At 35.2% G+C, this 20,387-nt stretch overlaps 1 protein-coding gene across 1 annotated transcript; it reads left to right on the top strand.

Annotated features, from left to right (window-relative positions):
• Window positions 1–3,373: 3,373 nt before the first annotated feature.
• LOC127082592 (uncharacterized) lies at window positions 3,374–19,636 on the top strand. The gene is made up of 6 exons (XM_051022822.1): window positions 3,374–3,791; window positions 3,933–4,044; window positions 4,523–4,708; window positions 4,805–4,852; window positions 18,846–18,950; window positions 19,136–19,636. Exons 1-6 carry the CDS (start codon window positions 3,667–3,669, stop codon window positions 19,634–19,636), a joined length of 1,077 nt encoding a protein of 358 aa, XP_050878779.1. The 5' UTR covers window positions 3,374–3,666.
• Window positions 19,637–20,387: the final 751 nt, after the last annotated feature.

A 20,387-nucleotide genomic window follows, 5' to 3' on the forward strand; every position in this document is an offset into this window, starting at 1 on the left:
AAAAGTTTCTCATCAAGTTTGATAGTGACTTGGCTTCAAAATGGTATGGAATCTTAGTTAATAATTCGATACTTTAAGGAAGCAATATAATTGACGGTGAAAGTCACTGGTGTTGGATAAAAAGGATGCTTCATTGCCATATTTTATGTAAGCAGAAGAGAAAATGAAGGAAAATATTGGAAACTGAAAGAATATTTTTGTTTTCCAAATCTGAAGAGCCGTATCTAAATTGCATGTATGTGAATGGGTTACAAAAGTTCTACTTATAGAGGACTAGTCAGTTTGAATTAGTTAAACTGAACTAAGAGTGATAAGGTGACTTGGTTTGGGAGGGATATAATGGTTGGAGTCATTTGGAGGTCATAGTCATAGGTTCAAATCCCTCCACCAACAAAATAACAACTAATCATGTTAACCAAGTGTTTTAGGTTTTAAGGGACTAACTAAGCTGATTAGAGTTCAAGTAAACCATGCATATGTTGTGAATAATTAACTAGGCAGTTTGCAGTTAACCAGATGTTATGAACTCAGTTCAAGTGAACCAGGTGTGTATTGAACCAGGCGTATACAAGTTATGAACTAGGTGTATACAAGTTCTGATATCAACCAGGCATGCATGCAACTAGGCATATGAAAGCTCTGATAAATCATGCTCTATGGCGAGGCTGATGACCAGACTTTCTGACACTCAAGAAAGGCCGTTTCTGAAATGAAATACTTCAGTACCCAAGCTTTTGCATTTTGGGAAGTTACTACATCCATAGTAACTAGACTTCTGTCTTATGAGAAGTTATTTCTTTCATGTTGATTGATATTTTTATGTGTTAAGATTATTTTAAGTCTTAAATTAAGGGGGAGCTTGCAAACCTAACTCTGATATTCTAATCTGAAAAATAATTGTTAACAGTATAAAATTCAGGGGGAGCTTACAAACCTCACTCTGATATTTTAATGTGATTAAACCAAGTAAAAATTATTCATCAAAATACACGGGTTTGTCATCATCAAAAATGGGGAGATTGTAAGAGCAAGATTTGGTTATGCATTTGGTCTTTAGTTTTGATGATAACAATGCATTGTTTCTTAGAGAATGATTTTGTACCCTAATGACTTTTGTCTAGTGTGTAGATTTTGCTAACAGGTTCTGACTCTGAAGAATTGACGTGTGACTTCATCATATTCTGGACTCAACATACCCTGACTCTGAAGAGATACAAAATGCTTTACAAGATGCCATTAAGTTCTAGAATGCGCTTAGACAATGATTCTGATGAACATTTGTTCTACATATTCTGACCATGACTCTGATTGAAGAGCCTATGAAAGATTTTCAAGCCTTCAAGATTCTGCGCTCTCAAGTTCTGAAGACTCTGAAGAACAAGACCCGAATACTTTGAAGACCAGATTCTGAGGAACCGTGTCAAGACTCTGAAGATCGAGGTTATAAAAATTCTCTCAACTAATCTCTTGATACTTCTAAACATTCTTCAACATCATTTATTTAGAAGTCTCTGAAGATTAGAAGATAATATCAAAAGGTTTTGTGTCAGAAAAATAATACATAATATAAGATCACCATTCTCTCTACTATGTTGATTTTGTGGGTTAAGAACAATACTATTATACCATTTTGCCTTCCAATGTACAAACCGTTATACAAAGAGACAGTTGCATTTTGTTATTCAAATTCTACCCCTAATGGATGTTTTAACTGCTGATATAAAGAAGACTTGAAAGATTGGACAAATGGCTAATTCACGTGAACATACATTACGCTATTGTTGAATTTGATATTATTTGTGTATAGTTTTTGTGAACACACATAGAGATTTTGTTTGTTATTGTGTGAGAAATTTATTGTACTTAACTTGTGTTAATCTATTTTCTTAGAAGCAATCTTGTAAACACATTCTTGTAAATCTCATTTGTTTGAATGTATTTCTTGAGTGACTAAGTTTTAGTCAGATAGACTTAAGAAGACAAAGGCGGGTTGTCTTTGTGGTGTCTATAATCAGTTTCAATTATAGTAGATTAAGTCCTTATTGAGAAGGCAAAATCACCTTGGCGGATGGACTGGAGGTAGTTTTGTTAACTGCGAACCAGAATAAAAATAACAATGTTATTTTTCTTGTTCGTGTTATTGTTTGATTGCGTTGGTTTTCAAAAAGTTTTATTTTTTAGAAACCCAATTCAAACCCCACTTTCTTGTGTTTCTTGCCACCTTCAAAAGTGAGTCTCTCAAGCAAGGGTTGGAATCTTTAGTCCATGGGAATAGCTTGAGCGACCAGGTGAAAGTTTCCAAGACCCATGTTTCACGCACACGTCAAACTTCTTTAATGGAGAAAAATGTGAACTCAAAGAAGTCTTTACCTAGATAAATAACACCCAATTTCCCAAAATATACCCAATTGGTATCTAACTTGTGTAACCTTACCACTAAGAGAGGTGTTGAGCCTTTTGACCATAGGGTCCTTCCATGAAAGTTATGTTTGCAAGCATATAAACTTGCCAAGTATTATTCTCCTAGGATAGTGATTGAGATACAATCACCTTAAGATAAGTCCTGGACAAATGATTTTGTTTTTGAAACGATAATAGAATAGTTTTGATCAATGGATGGATGTTGTTGATTGGGTGCAAGGCATGGCTAAAGGACACAAGAGGATTTTGATCAGGGTCGTTCACAAGGCCCAAAGCAAAAGGGCCAAGAACACGACAAAGAGAATAAAGCACATGAAGCATAGGATCCCTCATTCACCTAAAAACAAACAATTGTGCCTTTTAGACATGTTTGCCACCGTCTGATTAGATCCAACCGTTATCCACCCAACACGTCACGCTCATGCAGACAGTTTGAACGCACCCATTGTATAAGATAGAAAGCGTGTCATTCTCAAGTATTCAAATCTTTTCTCATTCTCGCATCACTTTTCATGCTCTCACTGACTTGAATGTTTTAGTGTTTATCTTGCAAGTAAACCCCTTTATCGCATTAAAAACATGTTCCGATGTGCCAAAATCTTATTTCAATGTTCATAGAACAACTCTAATTCCATAATAAAACAAATTCCATATTAACCAACTATAATGAAAGGATAAATATGATGATGAACAATGGTAGGACGAGGTCATCCTCTTCTTTTAGTTCTCTTTCATATTTTGATATTTATGAAGTCAAATTGAATAAAATTGAATTCATTTGACTCGACTGTTTTTCTGCCCTAATAGAAAGATTTGAACATTTAAATTTATCTTTAGAGATTTTAGTAAGAAAAATTAGTAAAAAATTTATGAAAAAAAATTGATTTGATTTTTTCTTTATTAATAATAGACCTCATGGCAATAAATAAACTTTAAAGTAAACATCGTTATTATGGCTAGTAAGAATGGATCATCTTATTTTCCCCATTTCATCGCACTTTCAATGGCCAATAATGGAATTTATGGTTGCTCGGATCACTCCATAAAAACCACTTCGTCTGTTGTTACCACTTCCCCTCCCCTCCATTCCCTCGAGATATATATTACGCCTGCCAACTGTTTGATAAAATGCCTTAGCCAGATATCGAACTTTGCGACGCAAGTAACTGCTACAAAGCTAGTAAACTTCTCATTCAAGCCATTTCTCTTCTCTCCGTTTTCAACCAAAAACTTGTCAACACATCAATGAGCAAGTTCATCAGCTTTGAAGAAGGATGGGAGACTTTGCACAAGGGTATCACCAAGCTCCACAAATCTCTAGAAGGATTGGAGCCTAGCTTCACTTCCGAGGAATTCATCAATCTATATATGTACCTATCAATCCCTCAGAATAACAATGACATGTTTTTTTTTCTTGATGTTTACATTTTCAAGAATCTGTATTCAAGAGCTATGCTATGATGATGTTAAATTAGAATCTGAACTATTTTTCCACTTAAATTGTAATGCAGGACCATGTACGAAATGTGCACCCAAAAGCCTCAGCCTCGTCAATCTCGTAACTTTGCCCGAGAACTATACGACAAGTACCGCGAAACATGTGAAGAGTACATCATATCAAATGTGAGTAACACATATCATTTGGTTATCATATCAAATTCATGAACCATACTATTAAGTTCAGTAAACTTGTAACCTGCTATGGAACACAGACACATAATTTGAATAAATAAATTTGACGGATACTAGACGTTCCTTCAATGTGAAATGTCGGCGGTGCTACATAGAGAACTTGCATTGTGAATCTGAATCATATGATAAGCTAAAGTTTTCCCTTTCAATTACAGTCTCATACAGTTTTAAAGCGGGTACTGTTTATGAATTATGTATAGTAAAGAAAATTGAAAGCTATTATGTCCAATATACTATTCTTTTTGAAGAATATATGAATTTCAGTGTCTAATTTCTAATACTAAGCCTTAGTAGTTTTCTTACTTACATGTATCAACCATTTGAATTAGATAAACATGGAAGGTCAAGGACGACAGTGTAGGTATTATGTTAACATGATTAAAATTAATACAATTTTCTTTATTAATAGGTTCTGCCATTTTTGCAAGAAAAGAAAGATGATATTTTGTTGAGAGAGTTGCTCAAAAAATGGTCAAATTACAAAGTTATGACCGGCCGCCTCAAATGTATTTTTCAATATATTGACAGATCAGAAATTCGAAGATATACGCTCCATTCTCTTGAAAAAACCAACTTCTTATGTTTTAACCACCTGGTTAGTTGAATGGATGGTTTTCTAATTTATTTATCTTGCATTTTGCCTTTCCCCCCTTTTTTTAACTCTGGGCTTACTTCATTTTAATTGTCTCAGGTATATGAAAAGATGAATAAAGAAATAATGGATGCTATATTTTCTGTGGTATCCTCTATTCACTATGTTCAAAAAGTGAATAGCAAAATGTTGACAATTATTGTTGAATACTGCAAGAAGCATGGAAACTATTATGAACTAAACGGAAGCTACAATGAACTGATGGAAGCGGATGCTAAATTTGTCGAAGTTGATCCTCAAACCCTGCTTGATCTTACAACATCTGCATGCTACATGAAAATTGAGAGCTTGGAGAAGCTGACGTCGAGCAAAGTAGATGAGTTGATAAAAGGAAAGACACCAGAGGAAATTGCCCAGATCTTTGGAGATGACTCAAACTCCAAATTATTTGAAAAATTACATGAAGAGAATGTACAACGAGTAAAGGCTTTAGAGTTTTAGTTCAAACTACACCTTGAACTCATTCATGTTTGGTTTACCATTTAATCAGTACTACATTGGATCTGAAACATAACTACTAAATGGCAACTGGTGGTAGGGATTAAGATCCTTTAAAAACCTATAAATAGTTGTTACCTGTTTTATTGAACATTGACCACTACTAAGCTTATCTATAAAATGATGAAACACTAACACAAATTGAATGCAGAGGAATTATAAAAACACGGTTGTTTTTAAAAAAAAAACTAAATTGGAATCAAGAACTGAGTGATTTTTAGTGGTTTAAAGTGGTTTGATGATGAAATTGAATGAAATCGAGTGTGTATTATGAAATGATAGTGGAAGAAATCAATCAATATTTAATTATCAAAATTAATTTATTAAAATTCGGTTAAATCGATTAATTAAGATAATTAAAATTAATTATCAAAATTATTTAATTAGATCAAATAATCAGGTTAATTAAAATTAATTAATCCAAATTAACAAACTAAAAAAAATTTAATTAATTAAATAATTTGATTAGAGTGAAAATGGCATAAATAAGAGATGTTGATTTAAAAAAAACGATAATGTGCTCAAAATCGATTTGCACGAAATAACAACATGATTAATGTCATTCGTGATATCATAACACGGTGAAAGTATTCTTTTTGATGTATTGAATTTTTGGTGGTGTATCGGCATAAAATTTCCGAATCCACGGATCGAAATTCGATTTATCGTAATGAAAATAAAACAACAACACCAACTCATAATTATTCACATCATTTACAAGTCATGTATGAAATATAAGAAGTGTCAAATGGTATATGGGCCCAATGTAAAGAGAAACAAACGAACACCTAAACTATATTCATATAATTATAAAAATGGATTTAAAAATATAAAGCAAAAGAGGATAAACTAAATAAGTCTTTCCTTTAATCATGGTGAGATTAGGAAATAAAAACTAACTGCAACATGGTTAGATGAAACCACTACCCGAACAATTCATTACTAAAAAACAAGTTATTATCATGATTACTAATAAAGAAAAATAACTTATTAATAAAAAAGAAATAAAAACAGAGAAAAAAAATTACTATTAAAACATAATAGATAAAAAAAAATAGGAAAAGCTTTACCATCTAAAATTCATGTGCCTAGACAAAAAAAAGAGTGGCAGGTGGCATGTAAAGGAAAAGTGAACTTGATTATTCACATTGCTGCTTCTACTTGTAGATTTATGTTTTGATTCACATATCAGTTTCCACCAGCTGAATATTATCTTTTAAGTATCTGTCCACTTCATTACAAATTGGCCTGAACAAATTATTTTCCATAACATTTCTAGGATAAATTGATTTGGATTAGGATTTTTCCTGGCAGCATTCAGATCAGTTGAACATCGACTCTAGCTTGTGTTGTCACTAAAACTCGGCGGAAAAGACGATTTAAGGTTGATGGACAAGGTGGGGTTACCGACACAGTTGCGAAGATTTTCCACATTGTTTAGTTGCGGTGGTTCAATTGTGAATGTTTATGTTGAGCGTTACTTGGCTGTATAAACAAACTCCGGTGACAGGTTAACGGTGCTTTGTGGTTACTGGAAAACTGATGGTGTAGCCCGTCGTGTAAGGTTGTATGGTGCAGTTGTGACGGCGGTGGGAGCTCGTCGGATGAGGAGGTTGTTTATAGTGGTGATGGATTTTCGGTAATAATGGAGGTTATCCGATTGTCGGTGAAGGTTTTTGGAGGAAGAGAAAGGATTGCTGGTGCAAAGGTAGAATGAAAGATGAATATTCTATTAAGAATGACGGCTACAAAACATGATAAAAGTTACAATGATTGTCACCCTATTTATAAGCTAAAACTAGGGTTACTAGAATAGGATAAAATACTAAAATACCCTCTAACAAACTTAGGGGCTAAGAAAATAATATAATTAATAAATATGAATTACTTCTAATACCATCCCTTAATTCATATTCCATCAAAGCTTGTAACACCAATTCCATCCCTTAATCTGAGGAATTGATCAGTCTTGATAGCTTTCGTCAGAACATCTGCCAACTGTTTCTGAGTGCTGCAGTGTACAACTTCTAACACTCCCCTCTGAACTTGATGTCTCAGAAAATGATACTTGGTCTCAATGTGCTTGCTTCTCCCATGCAACACTGGGTTTCTGGCAAGATTGATTGCAGACTTGTTGTCAATCATCAGCTTCAGAGGTTTGTTTACTTTAATCTTCAGATCCTGCAATAGATTCAGAATCCACACAGCTTGGCATGCAGTAACAGCACCTGCAATGTATTCAGCTTCACAAGTTGACAACGCCACAACAGGTTGCTTCTTGGAACACCAAGAAATGGGACCTCCCAGAAATTTGAATAAGTACCCAGACGTACTTCTTCTGTCAACTCTGTCTCCACACCAATCAGAATCTGAATAACTCAGAAGTTCTGACTCATCCTTTCTTCCAGAAGGAAATAATACTCCATACTTCAGAGTTCCCTTGATATACCTCATAATCCTGACTGCAGCTTGGTAATGGGACCACTTAGGTTTACTCATGAACCTACTAACCATCCCAACTGAATAGCAAATATCAGGTCTGGTATTGCACAAATACCTCAGAGAACCAACCAACTGTTTGAAGGTTGTAGCGTCCACATCCTTTCCATCAGAGTCAGAATCCAGTTTCTGATTTGTATCAGAAGGTGTGACAGCAATCTTACAATTCTTCAGTTCAAATCTTTTCAGAAGTTCTAATTCATACTTGAGCTGATGCAAAATAATACCTTTCTCAGAGTATCTGAATTCCATCCCTAGAAAGTATGTCATTTTGCCTAGATCAGTCATTTCGAATTCATTCATCAGAACTTTCTTGAACTTGGCTATCTCCTGTTCAGAACTTCCAGTCAGCAGTATATCATCAACATATAAACATACCAGAGTCATATTTCCTTCAGAAGTATGCTGAACATAGACACCGTACTCCATCTCACATTTCTGAAAGCCTTGCTTCTTGAAAAATGAATCAATCTTCTGATTCCAAGCTCTGGGCGCTTGTTTCAATCCATATAGAGCTTTGTATAATCTGTACACCATCCCTTCCTGATTCTTTTTCACAAATCCAGGAGGTTGTGACACGTAAACTTCTTCTTCTAATGGACCGTTCAGAAATGCAGATTTTACATCTAAATGCATCAGAGGCCAATTCCTGTTAGCAACTATTGCAATCACCATTCTGATTGTTTCATGTCTTGCTACAGGTGCAAACACTTCAGAATAATCCAACCCAGGTTTCTGTAGAAATCCTCTGGCTACCAACCTTGCTTTATGTTTGCCAATTGAACCATCTGGCTTTAACTTCTGCTTGAAAACCCATCTGACGCTGATGGCTTTCTTGTCTTTTGGAAGTTCTGTCAGCTTCCAAGTCTTGTTTCTCTCTATAGCATCAAGTTCTTCTTTCATGGCCTTCAGCCAGAGCTTCTGCTTAAGAGCCTCTTCTGTACTTATGGGTTCAGAGTCTACTAACATGGCACACTGAATAACTTCTCCTTCAGAGTCTACTTCAGTGTCTTGCAGCATGTCAAATTCTGCATATCTTCTGGGGATGTTTCTGATTCTTTGTGGTCTCTGAACTTGTTCAGAGTCTTGAGCTTCAGAGTTTCTAGCTTCAGATGGTTGACTTCCTCCAGAGCTTTGACCATCTTCAGGGGCTGGCATATTTCCAGAGTCTGAATTGCCACCAGAATCTGGATTACCATCAGAGTCTGGGTCATCAGAGTCACCTTCATCTTCTGAGTCTTCTCCAGAGTCAGAATCACTATCAGAATCAGAATCAATGTCAGAGTCTACTTCAACTTCAGAAATTCTTAACTCTGACCTTTCTTCAGAAGTTCTAACATCAGAATCAGATTGAGACTTATCCCAATTCCAAACTTCTGATTCCTTCACAATCACATCTCTGCTGAATTCAATTTTATTGGTTTCTGGACAATAGAGCTTGTATGCACCTGTACTGTGGTACCCTATCAGAATCATCACTTTGCTTCTATCATCCAGCTTCTGTCTTCTGGCTTCTGGAACATGTTTATAGCAAACAGAACCAAACACCTTCAGATGACTAACACTTTGCTTATCTCCAGTCCACTTCTGTATTGGAACTATTTCCTTCAACTTCTTCGTAGGACATCGGTTGAGTACATACGTTGCAGTGGCAACAACTTCTCCCCAGAGCTTCTGAGGAAGCTTCTTCTCCTTTAGCATGCTTCTCACCATATCAAGCAAAATGCGGTTTCTTCTTTCAGCAAGACCATTGTGTTGAGGGGTATAAGGAGCAGTAACCTCATGCTCAATTCCATTCTCCTCACAGAACTTCTGGAACTCTTTGGAGTTATACTCACCTCCACCGTCAGTTCTAAGAATCTTCAACTTCTGACCACTCTGATTCTCAGCCTTCATTCTGAACTTCTTGAATTCATCAAACACCTCGTGTTTAAACTTAATAAGGGATACCCATGTCATTCTTGTGAATTCATCAACAAATAACACAAAGTATTTATTCCCTCCAATCGATGCTACTGGAAATGGACCACACACATCAGAATGTACAACTCCCAAGGCATGTTTTGCTCTTGGAGCAGTTTCTGACGCAAATGGCAATCGTGGTTGTTTTCCTTCCATGCAAACTTTGCATGACTTTTTAGGCTTCTTAATTGCAGGAATTCCATGTACCAACTTCTTTGAATTCAGATGTTTTAAGCTTCTGAAATTCAAATGACCAAATCTTCTGTGCCACAGCTCACTCTCCTTCTCAGCACTTGTTGCACTAAGACATTCTGAGTCTGCAGTTCTGACATTCACCTTGAATGTTCTATTCCTTCCCTGTTCTGACTCTATAATCAACTTCTGATTGCAGTCATACAACTTCAGAAGATTGTCCTTCATGGTAACTGAAAAACCTTTCTCAATTAATTGTCCCACACTCATCAGATTGCTTCTGATGCCAGGTACATACCACACGTTCTGAATCAATGCTGTTTTCCCATTGTTCAGAATCACTCTGACATTTCCCATACCTTCTGCATTAAGATATTTGTCATCAGCACATCTGATCTTTGTCCTCTTTTCAGAGTCAAAATCAACCAACCATTTCTTGTTTCCAGTAAGATGATTTGAACAGCCAGTGTCCATATACCACCAGTCTATCAGATCCATATCACCAGATTCAGAGGCCATCAATAGCACAGATTCGTCATCAGAACTTCTGGCTATATTTGCTTCTTCTGATTTTCTCTCCTTGTTTGACCAACAGTCTCTAGCAAAGTGACCAAACTTCTTACAGCAGTAACATTGGATTTTCTTCTTGTCATACTTCTCTTTTCCCTTCTGAGCATTCTTTTGTCTATCAGAGGTTGAGCTTTCTGACTTCTGACCACCATCAGATCTTCTCCTGGCTTCTGACTGCTTCTGTTACCTCCTATCAGAAGTTGCTTTCAGAGCCTGCTGCTCTACTTCCCTTTCAGAAGTTCTCTCAGTCAAACGCAACTCTTGCGCTTCTAGACTGCTCTGTAGCTCTTCAATTCTCATGGTGCTCAGATCTTTGGAATGTTCTATTGCTACCATAATGTAATCAAATTGACAGGTAAGGGATCTCAATACCTTCTCCATGATTGTTTCTTCAGAAAGAGTTTCTCCACACGCTTTCATCTCATTAGTGATTAGAATCACTCTGGAGATGTATTCAGAAACTTTCTCATTATTCTTCATGTTGAGATTCTCATATTGCTTTCTCAAGGACTGAAGCTTCACCTTCTTCACTGATGCGTCACCACCATAACATCTAACCAGTGTGTCCCACGCATCCTTTGCTGTCGTTGAATCTGCAATCTTCTCAAACACATTTACATCAACACATTGATGAATGAAGAACAATGCTTTCTGATCCTTCTTCCTTACTTCCTTCTGCGTGTTTTTCTGTTCATCCGTTGCATCTGCTGCTACCGGAACATAACCATCAGTGACAAGATCTAGAACATCTTGAGCACCGAACAGTACACGCATTTGGATCATCCAACGATTCCAGTTTTTACCGTCAAATACTGGAAGTTTGGTGTTCATGTTGCCGTTTCCGTTCATCTTTCTACCTTGCACAGTACACTCAGATTTCTCACACAGTGTTTCCCAACCCACAGAATTAAAATTCTGATCAGATTTTGTTCAAGATTCAACACGAATCTAAGAATCAAAATCAAACGCACAAGACCTCACGTTCACTCGTGTTTCCCGTGTTTCCCAATGAATCCGAACCGGAGCTCTAGATACCAATTGTTGGTGCAAAGGTAGAATGAAAGATGAATATTCTATTAAGAATGACGGCTACAAAACATGATAAAAGTTACAATGATTGTCACCCTATTTATAAGCTAAAACTAGGGTTACTAGAATAGGATAAAATACTAAAATACCCTCTAACAAACTTAGGGGCTAAGAAAATAATATAATTAATAAATATGAATTACTTCTAATAAGGATGTGGGTGGTGGTGTTCGAGAGATTCGCGGCGGCGATTTTTAGATCCGGTGGTGGGCCTGTTATTATGTTTGGTTATTTGCTCCGACGGGTGGTTTTAACGGTTCGGAGGGAGTATCGAAGGTGACTGTAAGTATAATTTAAATGGAGGTAGGCGGTGGCTGTGTTCGTGGTTGGTGAGTGAAGAAGGAGAAAAGGCCTTGTGGGAAATTGTTGCGGTGAGGAAGAAAGCTGTACATCTTTTTCCTTTTTCTCCTTTTTTTATCCTTTCCCTTTTCTTTCTTTGAGAGTGAGTTGTTTCCTTTTTTTTATATCCATCTTACCGTTGGAAAAAATAAATATATGTGACTTGTCCTTTTTCTTATTTTTAATTTCCTTTTTGCTTTTTGGGTCAGAGAGACGTTGGAGTGGGTAGAGGTCCTTGTGTGATGTAGCTGTCCACCACTCAATAATTATTATTTTTTATTTATTAATTACTCACTATTAAATTCTAAATTTTGATTGGATAAACTAGGATAAGTGTGAATTGCTCAACATAGACCATTGATTAATTCGAATTGATGGTTTGGATTGAATCAAAGAAGCACACCAAGAAACACACACTATTTAAATAAATCAAAATGCATATAATGCCCTTTTTAGATGACTTAATCGATTTAAGACAGTTTTAATCAATTGAATCAAATAAAATTCACAACTTTTTAAATAATCATGATAAAAATTAAAATAATAACATGGAAAATTTTATTTATTCAATCTGACTGTTTTGACGAAATAACAAAATTAAAACGACTAAAAATGAATAAAAATCGGGCAAAAATTTGCTCGAAAAATTAAATCAGACACACTAAAAGGATCAACACAGAATATACTTATTGAAAAAATACAGCGTTTCTTCAAATTCTGACTGAATCAACCATCATCACAACCATTACACCACCAACCTTAAATAGTCATACGACTTATGTGAAGGTGAGAAAAACAAGAAAGGGGGGGTTTGAATTGTTTGAAAAATAAGCGCTTTTCAAAAATGAAAATCACACAATGATTTTATACTGGTTCGCTTATAACACAAAGCTACTCCAGTCCACCCGGCCAAGGTGATTTCGCCTTCAACAAGGACTTAATTCACTAATCTTGAAAGATTACAAACAACACTTAAGAGAGAAGAAAATCTCTTAGTCTTCTCAAGTCTACAGACTACACAGAGTCACTTGAGGAAATCAAACAAATAAAAGATACAAGATATGTAATCTAAAGTGCTTCTAAGAAAGCAAGTATTACAAACTTAAGAACAGATTTTTCACTTAATAAGCAAAAGCTTAGTGAAATTCTTTGAGAGCAAAGATGATTTTCTTGAGCGTGAAATAATTCAGTATAGCTTTGGCTAGTTGATTTTCTTGTTACTGAATGTTGATTGCATCTCTATTTATATAAGAGTTGGAGTAGAGTAGAATCTGGTGGATATTAAACTGAGTTTACTCCATCACTTAAATAGCTTCTGCAGTTTAACTTTTCATCTTTGAAGTGACTACTTACCACAAGTAGTATCTTTTCTCTTGGAAGTGGAGATTAACGTCTCTTTCTTAATAAGGAAATCCAATTGAAAATCTTTACTTGTCTTCAACGTTACTCTTTCATGATTAGCAAATCCATAATCAGAGTATTTGTGTTTCTGGAGAAACTAGGAATCTTGCTTCTGATGTTGATCTAAATAGATTCTTCAGAGGGCGTTGTTCAGAGTCAGAGCTTCTAGACTTTACTTCATGTTCAGATGCTTCTGAAACTTTGTAGTTTTGTCCAGAGTCAGACTTTCTTGAACGAGATTCCACTTCAGATGCTTCTGATACTTGAGAATTTGTATCTGATCTTGTTGTGCATCTGATGACATCATCAGATTTATTACTTCTTTCTTTAGAACCCTGCACACTTAGAAACTTTTCGTTAGGGTGCCATTTTTGGTTTCATCCTTTGTTATCATCAAAATCAAGGAATCTGTTGTAGAACAATTTTTGTTCTTACATTATGAAACTACTCTCACTATCCCAAACCTTTGGATACATAAAATCATCCCTTAGACTTTGATTTTTCCACACCCACTTCTATAACCCTAACCATTCCAGAAGCGAATGTCTTTCCAGAAGACACACCCACTCCACCAACTCCACCACACCAACCTCTCATTGATGAACCTGTTATTGATGAATTCATGGAACGAGTCAGAAACAATGGACCATCTACCCCTGATTCTTCTGACCAAATCATTGACATTTCTTCTGATAACGAAATTCAACCTGAACCTAACCCAAATCTTGAGGAAGTTGATGATTTAGTCAGATAGATCGAACCCGATGTTGAAGTTATTGTAGTCCCAGACAGAAACCCTTGTCTTTATTCTGGTCAAACTTCTGTTCAAACCAACATTCGTCCTACTCCTTTGGAGGATTTGTTTCAACAGTTTGAAATGTGGTTGTTGCCAGACTAGACACTCTCATAGAAGTTTGCACTTCTAACGCAAACTTTTCTGAAGTGCATGCTCTGACAAACAACTCCAGAAGTTGGATAAATGTCAACTCTTAAGAGTTGGAATTCTTGTTCCTAAAGGAATCTAAAAGGAGCTTCCATGCTAGACTCTCTGGTATTGTTGAACCTCTTCTGCTTTAGAAGTTTCCTCTAACGCTTCTTCTTCCTTCTCTAGAAGTGATCCCCCCTTCTTCACCTGATCAGATTGTTTGGTTGCTTCTGAGATGACTCTTGAAGCTGAAAGTGTTTATGGGATTAAGAAGACCGTGGTTTCTGAGGAAATCATTATGAAGACTTTGGAAGACCTAAAGACTTAGAATTTTATGGTAAGAGAAAAGCTGAACAACACATAAGAGATGTTCAGGCATCAAGATGAGAAGACAACAAGGATTGAAGAGATGCTTGGAGCTATCTTATCAAGACTGTCACCCCCTCCTTAAACCATTGTGTTTTCTTAGTATTTTTCATTTTTGTACCTATTGACTCTTATTCTCAATGAAATGAAATTTTTTTTGGTTTACTTTGTCTTTATTTCTTTTTGAATGATGACAAAAAGGGAGAACAATGATTGATTTTGACATACCTAACTCCAATTCTGAAACCCAAACATGTCTTTAACATTACTTCTGACATTGGTAACTTTTTTTGGAAACTTTGAATAAGTTAATCATGTTAACCAAGTCTTTTAGGTTTTAAGGGACTAACTAAGCTGATTAGAGTTCAAGTAAACCATGCATATGTTGTGAATAATTAACTAGGCAGTTTGCAGTTAACCAGATGTTATGAACTCAGTTCAAGTGAACCAGGTGTGTATTGAACCAGGCGTATACAAGTTCTGAACTAGGTGTATACAAGTTCTGATATCAACCAGGCATGCATGTAACTAGGCATATGAAATCTCTGATAAATCATGCTCTATGGCGAGGCTAATGACCAGACTTTCTGACACTCAAGAAAGGACGTTTCTGAAATGAAATACTTCAGTACCCAAGCTTTTGCATTTTGGGAAGTTACTACATCCATAGTAACTAGACTTCTGTCTTATGAGAAGTTATTTCTTTCATGTTGATTGATATTTTTATGTGTTAAGATTATTTTAAGTCTTAAATTAAGGGGGAGCTTGCAAACCTAACTCTGATATTCTAATCTGAAAAATAATTGTTAACAGTATAAAATTCAGGGGGAGCTTACAAACCTCACTCTGATATTTTAATGTGATTAAACCAAGTAAAAATTGTTCATCAAAATACACGGGTTTGTCATCATCAAAAATGGGGAGATTGTAAGAGCAAGATTTGGTTATGCATTTGGCCTTTAGTTTTGATGATAACAATGCATTGTTTCTTAGAGAATGATTTTGTACCCTAATGACTTTTGTCTAGTGTGTAGATTTTGCTAACAGGTTCTGACTCTGAAGAATTGACGTGTGACTTCATCATATTCTGGACTCAACATACCCTGACTCTGAAGAGATACAAAATGCTTTACAAGATGCCGTTAAGTTCTAGAATGCGCTTAGACAATGATTCTGATGAACATTTGTTATACATATTCTGACCGTGACTCTGATTGAAGAGCCTAGGAAAGATTTTCAAGCCTTTAAGATTCTGCGCTCTCAAGTTCTGAAGACTCTGAAGAACAAGACCCGAATACTTTGAAGACCAGGTTCTGAGGAACCGTGTCAAGACTCTGAAGATCGAGGTTATAAAAATTCTCTCAACTAATCTCTTGATACTTTTAAACATTCTTCAACATCATTTATTTAGAAGTCTCTGAAGATTAGAAGATAATATCAAAAGGTTTTGCGTCAGGAAAATAATACATAATATAAGATCACCATTCTCTCTACTATGTTGATTTTGTGGGTTAAGAACAATACTATTATACCATTTTGCCTTCCAATGTACAAACCGTTATACAAAGAGACAGTTGCATTTTGTTATTCAAATTCTACCCCTAATGGATGTTTTAACTGCTGATATAAAGAAGACTTGAAAGATTGGACAAATGGCTAATTCACGTGAACATACATTACGCTATTGTTGAATTTGATATTATTTGTGTATAGTTTTTGTAAACACACATAGAGATTTTGTTTGTTATTGTGTGAGAAATTTATTGTACTTAACTTGTGTTAATCTATTTTCTTAGAAGCAATCTTGTAAACACATTCTTGTAAATCTCATTTGTTTGAGTGTATTCCTTGAGTGACTAAGTTTTAGTCAGATAGACTTAAGAAGACAAAGGCGGGTTGTCTTTGTGGTGTCTATAATCAGTTTCAATTATAGTGGATTAAGTCCTTATTGAGAAGGCAAAATCACCTTGGCGGATGGACTGGAGGTAGTTTTGTTAACTGCGAACCAGAATAAAAATAACAATGTTATTTTTCTTGTTCGTGTTATTGTTTGATTGCGTTGGTTTTCAAAAAGTTTTATTTTTTAGAAACCCAATTCAAACCCCACTTTCTTGTGTTTCTTGCCACCTTCAAAAGTGAGTCTCTCAAGCAAGGGTTGGAATCTTTAGTCCATGTGAATAGCTTGAGCGACCAGGTGAAAGTTTCCAAGACCCATGTTGCACGTACACGTCAAACTTCTTCAATGGAGAAAAATGTGAACTCAAAGAAGTCTTTCCCTAGATAAATAACACCCAATTTCCCAAAATATACCCAATTGGTATCTAACTTGTGTAACCTTACCACTAAGAGAGGTGTTGAGCCTTTTGACCATAGGGTCCTTCCATGAAAGTTATGTTTGCAAGCATATAAACTTGCCAAGTATTATTCTCCTAGGATAGTGATTGAGATACAATCACCTTTAAGATAAGTCCTGGACAAATGATTTTGTTTTTGAAACGATAATAGAATAGTTTTGATCAATGGATGGATGTTGTTGATTGGGTGCAAGGCATGGCTAAAGGACACAAGAGGATTTTGATCAGGGTCGTTCACAAGGCCCAAAGCAAAAGGGCCAAGAACACGACAAAGAGAATAAAGCACATGAAGCATAAGATCCCTCATTCACCTAAAAACAAACAATTGTGCCTTTTAGACATGTTTGCCACCGTCTGATTAGATCCAACCGTTATCCACCCAACACGTCACGCTCATGCAGACAGTTTGAACGCACCCATTATATAAGATAGAAAGCGTGTCATTCTCAAGTATTCAAATCTTTTCTCATTCTCGCATCACTTTTCATGCTCTCACTGACTTGAATGTTTTAGTGTTTATCTTGCAAGTAAACCCCTTTATCGCATTAAAAACATGTTCCGATGTGCCAAAATCTTATTTCAATGTTCATAGAACAACTCTAATTCCATAATAAAACAGATTCCATATTAACCAACTATAATGAAAGGATAAATATGATGATGAACAATGGTAGGACGAGGTCATCCTCTTCTTTTAGTTCTCTTTCATATTTTGATATTTATGAAGTCAAATTGAATAAAATTGAATTCATTTGACTCGACTGTTTTTCTGCCCTAATAGAAAGATTTGAACATTTAAATTTATCTTTAGAGATTTTAGTAAGAAAAGTTAGTAAAAAATTTATGAAAAAAAATTGATTTGATTTTTTCTTTATTAATAATAGACCTCATGGCAATAAATAAACTTTAAAGTAAACATCGTTATTATGGCTAGTTAAGAATGGATCATCTTATTTTCCCCATTTCATCGCACTTTCAATGGCCAATAATGGAATTTATGGTTGCTCGGATCACTCCATAAAAACCACTTCGTCTGTTGTTACCACTTCCCCTCGAGATATATATTACGCCTGCCAACTGTTTGATAAAATGCCTTAGCCAGATATCGAACTTTGCGACGCAAGTAACTGCTACAAAGCTAGTAAACTTCTCATTCAAGCCATTTCTCTTCTCTCCGTTTTCAACCAAAAACTTGTCAACACATCAATGAGCAAGTTCATCAGCTTTGAAGAAGGATGGGAGACTTTGCACAAGGGTATCACCAAGCTCCATAAATCTCTAGAAGGATTGGAGCCTAGCTTCACTTCCGAGGAATTCATCAATCTATATACGTACCTATCAATCCCTCAGAATAACAATGACATGTTTTTTTTTCTTGATGTTTACATTTTCAAGAATCTGTATTCAAGAGCTATGCTATGATGATGTTAAATTAGAATCTGAACTATTTTTCCACTTAAATTGTAATGCAGGACCATGTACGAAATGTGCACCCAAAAGCCTCAGCCTAGTCAATCTCGTAACTTTGCCCGAGAACTATACGACAAGTACCGCGAAACATGTGAAGAGTACATCATATCAAATGTGAGTAACACATATCATTTGGTTATCATATCAAATTCATGAACCATACTATTAAGTTCAGTAAACTTGTAACCTGCTATGGAACACAGACACATAATTTGAATAAATAAATTTGACGGATACTAGACGTTCCTTCAATGTGAAATGTCGGCGGTGCTACATAGAGAACTTGCATTGTGAATCTGAATCATAGGATAAGCTAAAGTTTTCCCTTTCATAATGCTGTTATATTGAATCCAAATTTGTCATTGGATATTTTCCTGTAATAGTGGCTCTTTTGTCTTAATTTGTTGGTATCCAGATTGATCGGAAACTTGCAGGAGAGATGATTGATCAAACTTTTCTTATTAACACGTTGGATTTCTACATAAAGTTTTACAAATGCTCAACAAATGATGAGGCAAAGGTAATTTCGGTAAAACTTAGTTCTTATTGAAACATGTTGTGGTCAGCCTTGTGAGTCCTAACCATTATATTTGGATATGTAAAAGATTTATCTAGGACTATTTATGGAATTCTGTTATTTTCTGTATCCCAATTATTAAGCAATGCATTCAGATTTTTAAACTAATATGTTAGTAGTAAATGCAGGGAGGTAAAAGGAAGCGCATACCAGATGTTTTATCAAATAAAGTCAACTTGATGAGCTCTGATGGGGCTGTGTTTGAAACTGACGATAGTGTGGCACTTATGTCAAAAAGATTTGAGAACATTACTGAGACCATTTCAGTTGGTGATTACCTTGATGTCATTTATGTTCAAAAAGTGAATAGCAAAATGTTGACAATTATTATTGAATACTGCAAGAAGCATGGAAACTATTATGAACTAAACGGAAGCTATAATGAACTGATGGAAGCGGATGCTAAATTTGTCGAAGTTGATCCTCAAACTCTGCTTGATCTTACAACATCTGCATGCTACATGAAAATTGAGAGCTTGGAGAAGCTGACGTCGAGCAAAGTAGATGAGTTGATAAAAGGAAAGACACCAGAGGAAATTGCCCAGATCTTTGGAGATGACTCAAACTCCAAATTATTTGAAAAATTACATGAAGAGAATGTACAACGAGTAAAGGCTTTAGAGTTTTAGTTCAAACTACACCTTGAACTCATTCATGTTTGGTTTACCATTTAATCAGTACTACATTGGATCTGAAACATAACTACTAAATGGCAACTGGTGGTAGGGATTAAGATCCTTTAAAAACCTATAAATAGTTGTTACCTGTTTTATTGAACATTGACCACTACTAAGCTTATCTATAAAATGATGAAACACTAACACAAATTGAATGCAGAGGAATTATAAAAACACGGTTGTTTTTAAAAAAAAAACTAAATTGGAATCAAGAACTGAGTGATTTTTAGTGGTTTAAAGTGGTTTGATGATGAAATTGAATGAAATCGAGTGTGTATTATGAAATGATAGTGGAAGAAATCAATCAATATTTAATTATCAAAATTAATTTATTAAAATTCGGTTAAATCGATTAATTAAGATAATTAAAATTAATTATCAAAATTATTTAATTAGATCAAATAATCAGGTTAATTAAAATTAATTAATCCAAATTAACAAACTAAAAAAAATTTAATTAATTAAATAATTTGATTAGAGTGAAAATGGCATAAATAAGAGATGTTGATTTAAAAAAAACGATAATGTGCTCAAAACCGATTTGCACGAAATAACAACATGATTAATGTCATTCGTGATATCATAACACGGTGAAAGTATTCTTTTTGATGTATTGGATTTTTGGTGGTGTATCGGCATAAAATTTCCGAATCCACGGATCGAAATTCGATTTATCGTAATGAAAATAAAACAACAACACCAA

Source organism: Lathyrus oleraceus, chromosome 5, assembly GCF_024323335.1.
Source record: "Lathyrus oleraceus cultivar Zhongwan6 chromosome 5, CAAS_Psat_ZW6_1.0, whole genome shotgun sequence".
In the NCBI taxonomy this organism is placed as follows: Eukaryota; Viridiplantae; Streptophyta; class Magnoliopsida; order Fabales; family Fabaceae; genus Lathyrus; species Lathyrus oleraceus.

Coding starts and splice junctions, on each gene's coding strand:
- LOC127082592 (XM_051022822.1), top strand. CDS start 3,667: ATGAGCAAGTTCATCAGCTTTGAAGAAGGATGGGAGACTTTGCACAAG. Junction 4,045..4,522: donor AAGAGTACATCATATCAAAT/GTGAGTAACACA, acceptor CTTTATTAATAG/GTTCTGCCATTTTTGCAAGA. Junction 4,853..18,845: donor TGGATGCTATATTTTCTGTG/GTATCCTCTATT, acceptor GTTGGTATCCAG/ATTGATCGGAAACTTGCAGG.